General features: G+C 49.0%; 1 protein-coding gene across 1 annotated transcript in view; it reads right to left on the bottom strand.

The window, feature by feature from the left end:
* Positions 1 to 11,305, bottom strand: part of MSS51 (MSS51 mitochondrial translational activator) — a 28,096-nt gene extending 16,791 nt beyond the window's left edge. The window contains exons 1-4 of the mRNA XM_015419407.1: positions 11,145 to 11,305; positions 10,483 to 10,641; positions 761 to 961; positions 454 to 609 (exon numbers count right to left, since the gene is read on the bottom strand). Of these exons, the coding sequence (XP_015274893.1) occupies positions 454 to 609; positions 761 to 961; positions 10,483 to 10,490 (365 nt within the window). The 5' untranslated portion in view covers positions 10,491 to 10,641; positions 11,145 to 11,305. The remainder of the gene's footprint in view (positions 1 to 453; positions 610 to 760; positions 962 to 10,482; positions 10,642 to 11,144) is intronic.
* Positions 11,306 to 12,199: the final 894 nt, after the last annotated feature.

The raw sequence follows: 12,199 nt of genomic DNA, 5'->3' as shown, positions 1-12,199 counted from the left end.
CCAGGGTAATCTAGTCCAATCCCCTGCACAATGCAGGAAATTCACAAATACCTCCGGGTTAAAGCGGTTTTGAGCCGGAAAGCAACGGCTGGGGATGGGAGGCAGATGTTGATCGTGTGATCGCACAGCTAAAATCTGTTTCTGAGGTGGGCTGAAAGCGGACTAAACGGCCCGTCTGACCGCACACTGTGATTCTGTGATTGTTGGAGGCGAGACTCAAGCAATGCAGCCAATGGATAGGGACGGATTCTGAGTGACACACCAGGGCGCCAACCAATTCCTGAGTGTGTGGAATGTTCTAGAGAAGTGCCACCACCATTCGGCTTTTATATTTAAGGGAGATTGGTTTTATGTTGTGAGCCTCCCTGAGCCCTTTGCTGGGGTAGGGCGGGGTATAAATTAAATAAATAAAAATAAAAATTCCCATGGCTGCAACGCAATTATCATCTTTACCTTTTGCACCTCCGCAGGCTTTTGGGATTGGGCAGCGATTCGGGGAGTTTCTTGCACTCGGCGCAGAATTTGAACGTGTCCTCCATCTTCTGGAACATCTCGAAATAGGACCGGATGCCGAATTCGGCGCCCGGTTTCTTGCCTTCCATGGCAGACCTGCAAAGGAGGCACCCGAGCAAAAGAGCATGGAGGAGAATGGACAAACAGCCTCCCCGCATCTCAATGCAGCTTAAAAATCCCAGAGAATAGCTGCAAATAAAGTAGTGCGAACCGGGGGTCCATAGCTGTGTCGGCCATTTTGGCTCACCTGTATTCATCGTAGCTCTTCATGTTGAGGTTTTTTAGGATGACCTGCGACAGGCCGGGGACGTTGCTGTCCATAGCCTGAAATCCCAGAGAGTCCATATTGGGTCCTTTGACAACAGGGGTCTCCGTGAAAGCGTTCTTGGATCCGCTTTGGACTTGGGCAGGCGTGTTCTTCTTCCGGTGAGCCATCTTGACGGGGTCGCTAGAACCGGATCGGAAACAAGTGAACACCCTGCCTGTCCACAAGGGACATTTCATAACTTCCAGCTTTATCTCATGGGAAAGTTAAAATGCCAGTCTATATTGTATGGCACTGAAGCCTCTGATTCTAAAGGCTGAGCTGATGAGATATGGAATATCCACAAACATTTCAACTGCTTGGGGAACAGCGGCACCAATCAAATCTGATATTCCAGATCCTTTTGAAAAGAATGTTTTTGAATGGTGCCTGCGGATGTTAGCAACTAAGTAGCGTTGAAAAGGCAGACAGCAAGCGGAGAGTTTCTAGCTAGTTTGCTAAAACGAAGGGGGGGGGCAGCACTCAGCGTTTTGACCCCACTGTCACATACTGACGGCTGCTAGTTTCACTGGCTTTAAAAGGGGATAAGACAAATTCATGGAGGACCAAAAAAAGACCAAAAAAAAGAGACAAATTCGTGGAGAACAGGTCCAGTGACCGCCATTAGACACAGTGACTGAATGGAGCCTCCATGTTTAGGGGCAGGATACCTCTGAGTGTCAGTGCTGGGGGAGGGGCAAGAGCAAGGGGGATGCTTGTAGGCCTTCCAAAAATATTGAGGTGACCACCTTTCTAAATAGGGGGAATGGACCACGATCTGCTACAGGGAATTTGCTCTTACATTGTTATGCCCAAGTTGCTCCCTGGCTCATGGTCTTAGTGTATATTTTCAAATATTATCGACTTATTGTAAGCCTCTAGTGTGCTCCCTACCACCTCCCAAAGAAAAGGCAATTAAAAACGGTAGCACCGCTTGTGGAATTTCTTGTCGGTCAGGGAAGCCAGGTGCACACTTGACACGTACCTGGAATCCTTGAAGGCATCGCCAGACTGAGTCAACAAGTGTTGGGGGGAAATGAACAGAGGATTCTCTAACAAGGAGATAACATTTTACAATGGCTTGCAGGACAGAGAGAGGAAAGAAGAAGGAGGAGGAGGAGGAGGCAGTGGGAGAGGGAGAGGAGGAAGAAGATGACGAGGAGGAGAAGAGGAAGAAGACCACGAGGAGGGAGAGGGAAAGGGAGGGGAAGGGGAAGGAGAAGAGGAGGAGGAGGAGGAGGAGAAGAGCTGGTTTTAATACCCTGCTTTTCTACCCTAACTCCTGCCAACCTAGCAGTTCGAAAGCAAGAAAATGCAAGTAGATAAATAGGTACCGCTTCGGTGGGAAGGTCACAGCATTCCGTGCGCCTTGGTGTTTAGTCATGCCGGCCACATGACCACGGAAACGTCTTTGGACAGCGCTGGCTCTTCGGCTTTGAAACGGAGATGAGCACCGCAACCCTAGAGTCGGATTCGACTGGCTTTCGAGCAAGGGAACCTTTCTACCCTAAAGAGTCTGAAAGCAGCTTACAATTACCTTCCCTTCCTCTCCCCACAAGAGGAGGGCGGGATTTGGGGAGGGGAGGGGCCTCCGCATGGCACAACGCCAGAGAGCCTACCCTTCAAATGCAGCCCTTTTCTCCAGGGGAGCTGATCTCTGTCAGCTGGAGATCGGTTGTAAACGCGGGAGATCCCCAGGCCCCACCTGGAGGCTGGCAACCCTCAAAGGTGGCCTAGCAGCATTCTAGTTACTCCCTCTTAACGTGTGAACAGAGACTTGTGCGGCAGTGCAAGTTCTCCATTTTCATCAGCAGGAGTCCATTTTCAATTTTCTGTGGTGCTGCCTTTGAATGCACAGAGTCTGTGTCATTTTGACGTCTCGGCGGCCTCCGCCTCGGCGGCCTCCGCCTCGGCGGCCTCCATCAGTGGGAAAGTCGGATGTAAATCAATTGGAAGGTAAGCATTTATCGGTGGTGAAGCCCCTACATCCAAAAGTGGTACAGTCCCAGCCAATATTCCCTCTAAGCGGTGGAGTCTTGTGAGCAAAAATTCAACTTGGTGAACTACCGGCATTAAAATTGTGAGCAAGTGATTTGGCTGCTGCATAAATCAGTCTGCTCTGGAGCCCTCCTTCCTGAGCTGAGGCAAAAATGGGTGAGCCGGAAGCTAAAAAACTATGAGCTAGCTCACACTAACTCAGCTTAGAGGGAACACTGGTCCCAGCTAGTGTTTATTGAGATATATCTCTAGGTAATAGAGGTAGCAAGCAGTTACTAGAACGGTTTGATCTGTTTGACAGTCCTAGCTGTCATGCTAGTGATTAAGTAATTACAGCCAGGTGTTATACTAGCAGGTGTTCTCTATCAGGCATTGTTAGAGTTGGTAATTGATTCACCTTGTTAGTGATTGGCTGGGTTTAGTATATTAGCTATCAGCTTGATAAGCTGGGTCGGGGACTTAGTCTCTCAAGCTAAGGCATGGTATGCTGTATGATAGCCTGTATATCTCTGTGTATATATTCACCATTATATTGATATAAACTTTCTATGCACCTTCATCACCAGTCGGTCTCCAGCTTCTTATTTACTACACCCAATAGTGTTCCCTCGAAGCTGAGTGAGTGTGAGCTAGCTCACAGCTTTTTCACTTCCGGCTCTCCCAGCTTCCTTTCCTAGGTGTTCGGAAGCCCCAAAGGCACAGGGGATCCTCCCCAATTCTTCCTTCGTGTGCATCCCCCCCCACACACACACCACTTTCTTTTTCATCAGTCTGTCCCGGCACAGAATGTTCGCCGGGTGAAAACGAGCCGCCCCAAAGTCAGCATTCTCCGCCCGGCTAACAGGGTTGCCCCCTTTCTCCGCACCTGCTTCCATAAATCATCCGCTTATACGATACCCCGGGGTAGGGAATCTGCCTTGGAGCGCGGCAGATGCTGGGCCCTGAGCCAGAAGGGACTGCCTGTATTCACAACTGATATCCATTTGATAGCATGCCTGTAATCCGACGGTTTGTCACTCTTTACATGAGGACTCATGAGGCCCCACCCCCGTTGCAAACTGCAGGCGTTATGAGGCTTCACCGGAGCCTCGGAACCAGTTTCCAGTGTTGGCTGTTCTTTGTTTATTTAGATTTATATCCCGCCCTCCCAGCCAAGACCGGCTCAGGGCAACCCAAAAGCAGAATAAAACGTACACATAAATTTAAATAAATTTCTGGAATTGGGTGACTTAAGAAAGGGTGTATCTGAGCGTGCACAGAGTGCTGTTCTTACACTGTGGGATAACCAGGCCCATAGCTACAGTGGGGCTTTGGGGGGCTCTCTCCCCTTTCTTAAGGGCACGTCCTCACAAACATTTCTCCTGTGAATGCTTTTTTCAATCATGTTAAAACATTTTTTAAAAAGGCATGTGCTCCTTTAAGGAGAGTGGGGTGCCGTAGTTGACTAACTCCCTCACTGAGCTAGGGGGTTGGAGTAGGTGACCTCTAGGATGACTTCTGACTCTATGTCAAGAAACTGGTCTCCTTTAAGAGAGTTTTTCTGCTTGCTGCTTCTTGTCCTTACAGCCTGAGAGGACTGCTGATTGGCTCGGTCCCTTTAAGCTTGTATTTCAGCAGGGTTCATTTCCCGCTTGTATTTTGTATGTATTCTGGATGCCCTTTAATGTAATAACGCACTTTGTCGTTTGCAATGTCAGTTTATACACTATCACTATAAACATTTTTGTCAAAAACAGATTCCGTTTACATTCTTCAAGGTTGCTTTTGTATTTCTGGCTGGTTATATTGTTGGCAACTTTCTCCTTGCTCGTAGCCCGCCTTGGACAACGTGAAGTCAAGGAATGGGTCTTCCCGGTTACCTTCATCCCTGGTCCTCCCCTGGAGCTCCCTCCTCATGAGAAAAGGTGAACAAACTTGAGGCTTTTCGTTAAGAAAGAGGACGGGTAAGAAGGGACGTTTATAAAATGACCCATGGTACAGAGAAAGTGGATAAAACGTACTTTCCCTCCCTTATAATTCAGGAACAAAGGTTAAGGCAGATTAAGGGCAAATGAAAGAAAACTCTTCTGCTTGCTGTGTGGAACTCCCTGCCTCAAGATGAAGACAAGTTGATAAAACGTACTTTCCCTCCCTTATAATTTAGGAAGTGAGGGGCTAAGTTCAGGACAGACCGGTTAAGGTTAAGGACAGACAAAAGGAAACTCTTCTTCATGCTGTGTGGAACTTGTGGAACTCACTGCCTCAAGATGAAGACAAGTGGATAAAACGTACTTTCCCTCCCTTATAATTTAGGAACTGAGAGGCTAGGTTTTAGGAAGTGAGGGGCTAAGTTCAGGACAGACCGGTTAAGGTTAAGGACAGACAAAAGGAAACTCTTCTTCATGCTGTGTGGAACTTGTGGAACTCACTGCCTCAAGATGAAGACAAGTGGATAAAACGTACTTTCCCTCCTTTATAATTCAGGAACTGAGGGGCTAGGTTTAGGACAGACAGGTTAAGGTTAAGGACAGACAAAGGTTAAGGTAGGTTAAGGACAGACAAAAGGAAACTCTTCTTCATGCTGTGTGGAACTTGTGGAACTCACTGCCTCAAGATGAAGACAAGTGCACCAGTAAACACCCTGAGTGGCCCTGCTACGATTTCAACTGGCATCTGTCTCCCCTAAACCAAACGGCACGTCCTTGGATCCCCCCCCCCTTCCCCAATTCAAAGCACCACGAAGGTGTTTCTTTTTAAGTAAGCGGGCTCCATTCGGAGCTAGCGGCCCCCAGTTGTCAACGTTCACGACGGGCCTTTCCCTGCTGTCAACACCCCCGGAGAAACGTCATAAAACTCGAAAGAGCCTAAGACATAAGAGCATTTCCTCACTCCACAGGGCACAAAAACTAGATATACAGCACACAATTGGCAGAGTGCGATGACAAGATCTTTATCCGAGCGTATCAAAGGAAAGCCCTTTGCTTAATTAACGAGGCGGTGGAACGCCGAGAGGCATGTAATGAAGCAGAGACGGTGTCCTTAACACGGTCTCAAAAGTGTCCTACAGGAGTATCTGATGTGTAGAGGATGTGCTTTGCAGTCAATCGAGAGAGAGAGAGAGTCTAAGAACTTGCCAAACTTTTGGTGATTCTGCATCTAGCATTGGTCCACATTTTATCAACTGGGAGGAAGATAAAAGTAAAGGTAAAGGTAAAGGTCTCCCTTGCTCGAAAGCCAGTCGAATCCGATTCTAGGGTTGCGGTGCTCATCTCCGTTTCAAAGCCGAAGAGCCAGCGCTGTCCGAAGATGTTTCCGTGGTCATGTGGCCAGCATGACTCAACACCAAGGCGCACGGAACGCTGTTACCTTCCCACCGAAGTGGTACCTATTTATCTACTTGCAATTTCTTTCTTTCGAACTGCTAGGTTGGCAGGAGCTGGAACTAAAGATGGAAGCTCACTCCATCATGCGGCACCGAGCTCACTCCGTCTTGCGGCACACTCGGGTCTCGAACTACCGACCTTCCACAGCCTGCAGTTCAGCCCAAAACCACATTCAAATACCATCAGGGCAACTCCGTACTGACCGCAGAGCCACCCCTGGATGGCCACAAACAGCCATAAATCTATGCCGAAGGCACCATTAAATCCCGCGATCAAAGAACTCAAAAGTGCCATGGAGTGTGGAAGCTACTAGAACACCTGATAATCAAAGGAAGCGAAAGCAGCATGCAATGCAGAGGGGAATTTCTGTTCCAGTGTGGGTTTTGTTAAACAACAGAGGGAAAAGCCAAGGCAGAATCAGCCTTTGTTGGGGTGGGGGAGATAAATGCAAACTCCACCGCCCGGAATTGAATCAATCTGTTCCTTACAAGGAGAGCTGGAAGCTCTCCAATGAACGTCTGCAGGCCAGGAAACTCACGGCAGATCTCAAGTGCACAAAGCGCTTTCGAGAATCCGCTTCAAGCTACAGAAGCATCATAGAGCAGGAAGGGGTCTTAGAGCTCATCTAGACTGACCCCCTCCTCAGTGCGGAAAGCTCAAACAAGAGCATTTTCGGCAGAGGGTTGTGAGACACACAGAGACATGTTCTCCCAGCCAGGTAACGCTTTCCACTGTCAAAGCGCTCTTTGTGTTAGGACCTTTCTTCTAAGGTACAGTCAAAATCTACCCTCCTGTGGACTGAACAAATATCTATCCCTTGGGAATTAGAAGCATTAGAGAAGGGGCAATTTGCCTTGAAATGTCAGATCCTGCACCTTTTGGCTCAAATGCCGATGTGAGAGAGAGAGAGAGAAGAGATTGGATTTATACCCCGCCCTTCACTCAGAGTCTCAGAGCAGCTTACAATATCCTTCCCCTCCCCACAACAGACACCCTGGGAGGTAGGTGGGGGTGAGAGAGCTCTCTCGAGGACTGCCCTTGAGAGAACAGCTCTGAGAGAACTTGCGACTGACCCAAGGTCACTCCAGCAGCTGCGTGTGGAGGTGTGGGGAATCAAACCCGGATCTCCCAGATTAGAGTCCGCGCTCCTAACCATTAAACCAAACCGGTGAGAGCTCCGTAAGGCTAAGCGGCACTGAGCGACGGCCACAGGGACAATGGCTGAGCCATGCTCTAGGAATGACCGTCCGTGCCTAATGCTCTTCAGATCTGGTCTTTGAATCTTGTGCAAGCGCTCCTAACCATTAAACCAAACCGGTGAGAGCTCCGTAAGGCTAAGCGGCACTGAGCGACGGCCACAGGGACAATGGCTGAGCCATGCTCTAGGAATGACCGTCCGTGCCTAATGCTCTTCAGATCTGGTCTTTGAATCTTGTGCAAGGCAGTGTGGCATTTTGTCTGCACAGACCCCGAGGGTCATCTAGTCCAACCCCCTGCACAATGCCGGAAATTCACAGCCACTTTCCCCCTCCCCCACTCCCCAGTGATCCCTGGTGAATGCCCAGAGGAAGGCAAAAACCTCCAGAATCCCTGGCCCAATCTGGCCTGAAGAAAAATTCCTTCCTGACCAGTGTTCCCTCTAAGCTGAGTTAGTGTGAGTTAGCTCACAGTTTTTTAGCCTCTGGCTCAGACATTTTTGTCTTAGCTCAGGAAGGATGGCTCCAGAACACACTAATTTATGCAGTAGCCAAGTTGCTTGCTCACAACTTTAATGCCAGTAGCTCACAAAGTAGAGTTTTGCTCACAAGACTTCACAGCTTAGAGGGAACATTGTTCCTGACCCCAGAGTGGTGATCAGCATTTCCGTGGGCGTGTAAGAACTAAGCCCTGATGCAACCCTTCCTGCCCTCCCTCTCATGATCTGCCCAAGTTCACAGAATCTGCATTGCTGTCAGATGGCCGTCTAGCCTCTGTTTGAAAACCTCCCAAGAAGAAGAGCCCGCCACCTCCCGAGGAAGCCTGTTCCACTGAGGAACTGCTCTGTCAGGAATTTCTTCCTAAACTTTAGCCAAAAACTCTTCTGATTTAATTTCAACGTGTTGGTTCCGGTCCGACCTTCTGGGGTAACAGAACAAAACTGCGGCACCCTCTATATGGCAGCCCTTCAAGTACTTGACGATGGTTATCATATCACCTGTCCGCCGTCTCTTCTCCAGGCTAAACATACCCAGCTTCTTCAACTTTTCCGCAGATGACTTAGTCTCCACTCCAGTGGCTTAGTTTCCAATGGCTTAGCGGCCCTTGATCGTTCCTGCACTCACTGAGGGAAGCCAGGCACACCAGTACGCACAGTGCAGGCAGATACACCAGACCCCGCAGGGCAGGAAGACAGGTGAGCAGTTTTGAGAGAAGATCGGGGGAGATCGGACGTTGTGAGAACTGGTATTTGTGGTCTGAAAACCCGAGAACTATAGACAGCCCTTGTGGGAGACTTCGAGAAAGAAAGGCAGAGGAAAATGGAGGTGGATCGGGACCTGGGATTTGGGTCCTCTCCAGCAAGAGATACGCGCGGGGGGGAGGCAGAGATACTCAAATGTCAGTCGCCAAGATGATAAGCCAGGCTGTGCCAACTCGGATGAGGTAGCAATGCTATTCCAGTCTTCCGCCTGCCGCCAAGCCAGCCAATCGAAGTGATAACATACATACCCTGCAGTGTTTCAGGGACACTGTTGCGTACTTTTTTAATTATTATTTTAAACAAAGAATCACTCTCCACTCCACGCACAGACACAAAACGCACTGTCAGGGGCTTTTCTCCCCCGGCCACACCCTGTTATCGGTTGGTCTGTACCCGCCAGCCCCGATCTAGTTTTTGAAGCTGGGTGTCTTAGTAAAGAGGACATAATTCACAGCCAACTTATGGTGACCCCAGCCAGGGGTTTTTGAGGCAAGCGAGAAGCGGAGGTGGTTGGCCATCGCCTTCCTCTACAGAGCCTTCCTTGGTGGTCTCCTTTCCAAGTACCGACCCTACTTTGCTTACAACTTAAGGCGACCCCAGCAAGGGGCTTTCGAGGCAAGTGAGAAGCAGAGGTGGTTGGCCATCGCCTTCCTCTACAGAGCCTTCCTTGGTGGTCTCCTTTCCAAGTACCGACCCTACTTTGCTTACAACTTAAGGCGACCCCAGCAAGGGGCTTTCGAGGCAAGTGAGAAGCGGAGGTGGTTGGCCATTGCCTTCCTCTGCAGAGCCTTCCTTGGTGGTCTCCCTTCCTAGTGCCGACCCTACTTGGCTTACAATTTCACACCACCCCAGCAAGGGGCTTTCGAGTGAGAAGCAGAGGTAGTTGGCCATTGCCTTCCTCTGCAGAGCCTTCCTTGGTGGTCTCCCTTCCTAGTACCGACCCTACTTGGCTTACAATTTCACACCACCCCAGCAAGGGGCTTTCAAGTGAGAAGCAGAGGTAGTTGGCCATTGCCTTCCTCTGCAGAGCCTTCCTTGGTGGTCTCCCTTCCTAGTACCGACCCTACTTGGCTTACAATTTCACGCCACCCCAGCAAGGGGCTTTCAAGGCAAGGGAGAAGCAGAGGTGGTTGGCCATGGCCTTCCTCTGCAGAGCCTTCCTTGGTGGTCTCCCTTCCAAGTACCGACCCTGCTTAGCTTACAACTTAAGGCGACCCCAGCAAGGGGCTTTCGAGGCAAGTGAGAAGCGGAGGTGGTTGGCCATTGCCTTCCTCTGCAGAGCCTTCCTTGGTGGTCTCCCTTCCTAGTACCGACCCTACTTGGCTTACAATTTCAGGCCACCCCAGCAAGGGGCTTTCGAGGCAAGCGAGAAGCAGAGGTGGTTGGCCATCGCCTTCCTCTGCAGAGCCTTCCTTGGTGGTCTCCCTTCCAAGTACCGACCCTACTTGGCTTACAACTTAAGGCGACCCCAGCAAGGGGCTTTCAAGGCAAGGGAGAAGCAGAGGTGGTTGGCCATGGCCTTCCTCTGCAGAGCCTTCCTTGGTGGTCTCCCTTTCAAGTACTGACCCTGCTTAGCTTCTGAGATTTGATGAGATGCTATACTACGCTGCCTTCCCTCCCCATAACTCTTTACAAACAATTGGAATGCAAATGTTCAATTGCATGCCCTGGCTCCAACTAAATTGCAGCTATTCCAACATAACTCAACAGTCTTTGCTCTCTGGAGCTTGCTTTTGAAGTAGAGCCACAGACCGCTGTTTTGAATCCACTTGTCGGTTAGTTCGGGGCTCACAATCCCTCGGTTCAACATATGCATTACTTTTCTAAAAGAAATGGTAAATATCTACCTCTGCATTGGCCAGAGAATTGAGATTTATGCTGTGCCTGACCTCAGGGAATGAACTTTTAGAGGACCCGGAGGCAAGTACATGTCTCTTCTCACTAACCACATTTTAAAAAGGTGTCCCCGGCTTTTTCCAAAAGGCGAAACACAGACAGCAATCGCCCTGAAGAAGGGAGATAAAACGGGGATAAACTTTGAAAAATGGGACGACGCAGAGGACGGTGATTCCTAAAAATAAATTGGGGCTTTCCCCCTAAAAATTCAAGTATTTGAATTAAGGATTGTCCTTTATATTTGCAAAAAAATGCCCATTAGACGATGTTTTGGTAATTTAACCTTTTATTCTTTTCCCCTAATCGTTTTTTTAAAATTCTGTATTCCTTAAAAAGTTCAAAATAAAAATTACCACAAATAAATAAATTGGGGGCTCGTTGTTGACTTCAAGAAACCCATAAAATTATTTTTAAAAATAAACTGGGGCTTGTTATGGACTTCAAGAAACCCACAGGGAGATCGTTGGTAGAGGGTTGCGAGCGGAGGACACGGAGGAAGTAGAGGGGCGAATTATGGCGTCATCAGTCAAACCTCTGGGGAAGTTCCGAGAAAGTCAAGGGATTCCCAGATGGGACATACTGAAAGTCTAGGTGGCAAAGAGGGCCGACTCACCTGTTTGAGCCTTTGCTGTCTTCCGCTGTTCAGACGCTCCCGGCTTGCCTTCTGCTTCCCACGGGAGAAATGCGACCAATCACCTCTGGCTCTAAGAATATCCTGCCAGTTTTCAGATCTGGACAAGTCTGTCTCAGTGGACAGAGGGACGTCAAGACCCTGAGGCAGCTAAACAGCCTTTCGGCAGCCCAAAAGCTGCTGGCTGAACTGTAACGGGACGTCTGCCTCCTGCAGGGAAATGCAGGCTTCTGCAGCCAAATGTCCTTTTCGGGCCCAGCTTCCTAAAGGGAAGTAATCCCGTAGAACAAAACAAAGTTCGAGTCCAGTGCGGTGCTCCCTCTAAGCTGTGGAGTCTTGTGAGCAAAAATTCTACTTTGTGAGCGCCTGGCATTAAAGTTGTGAGCGAGTGATTTGGCTACTGCTATATTATTATATCTCCCATGCAAGGTTGCTGATGGTAGTGCATTGAATCTTGCTAGTGGAAAGGCTCTGTGCTGCTGTGGTGCTTGTATGTCAGATAGGTATGGGGCCATTCGGCCTACCGTGCGGGGAATCTCAAAGTTCAGAGGGGAACAAGATTTGTTGGCTAAGCTTTTACAGCCTTTGTGTTTCAGTGTCAAGGACTCTGCGTTTAATCATCTGAAAATCATCTGAAAAGAAGGGAGCATAAGCAGTGAATCCAATGGGATGCCCATGGCCAGTGTTCCCTCTAAGCTGAGTTACTGTGAGCTAGCCCACAGTTTTTTAGCCTCCGGCTCACACATTTTTGTCTTTGCTCGGGAAGGATGGCTTCAGAGCAAACTACGGTAATTTATGCAGTAGCCAAATCGCTCACTCACAACTTTAATGCCGCCAGCTCACAAAGTAGAATTTTTGCTCACAAGACTCCACAGCTTAGAGGGAACATTGGACCAGACCCATTGAAACATTATGGTGTTTTTTAAAAAATAATACTGTTATGGGGTCAGTTAACTGTCTGCAGAAGTCAGTGCAGGGCAAGTATTGCGCAGAATAAATTGAATGTGAGACTGTGGCCCCAAAAGGTGCAGCAGGAC

The sequence above is a fragment of the Gekko japonicus genome, unplaced genomic scaffold (assembly GCF_001447785.1).
Source record: "Gekko japonicus isolate JY-2015 unplaced genomic scaffold, Gekko_japonicus_V1.1 scaffold513, whole genome shotgun sequence".
Classification (NCBI taxonomy): domain Eukaryota; kingdom Metazoa; phylum Chordata; class Lepidosauria; order Squamata; family Gekkonidae; genus Gekko; species Gekko japonicus.
Note: the sequence above shows the minus strand (reverse complement) of the source record. Positions and strands in the feature narration are given on the sequence as shown.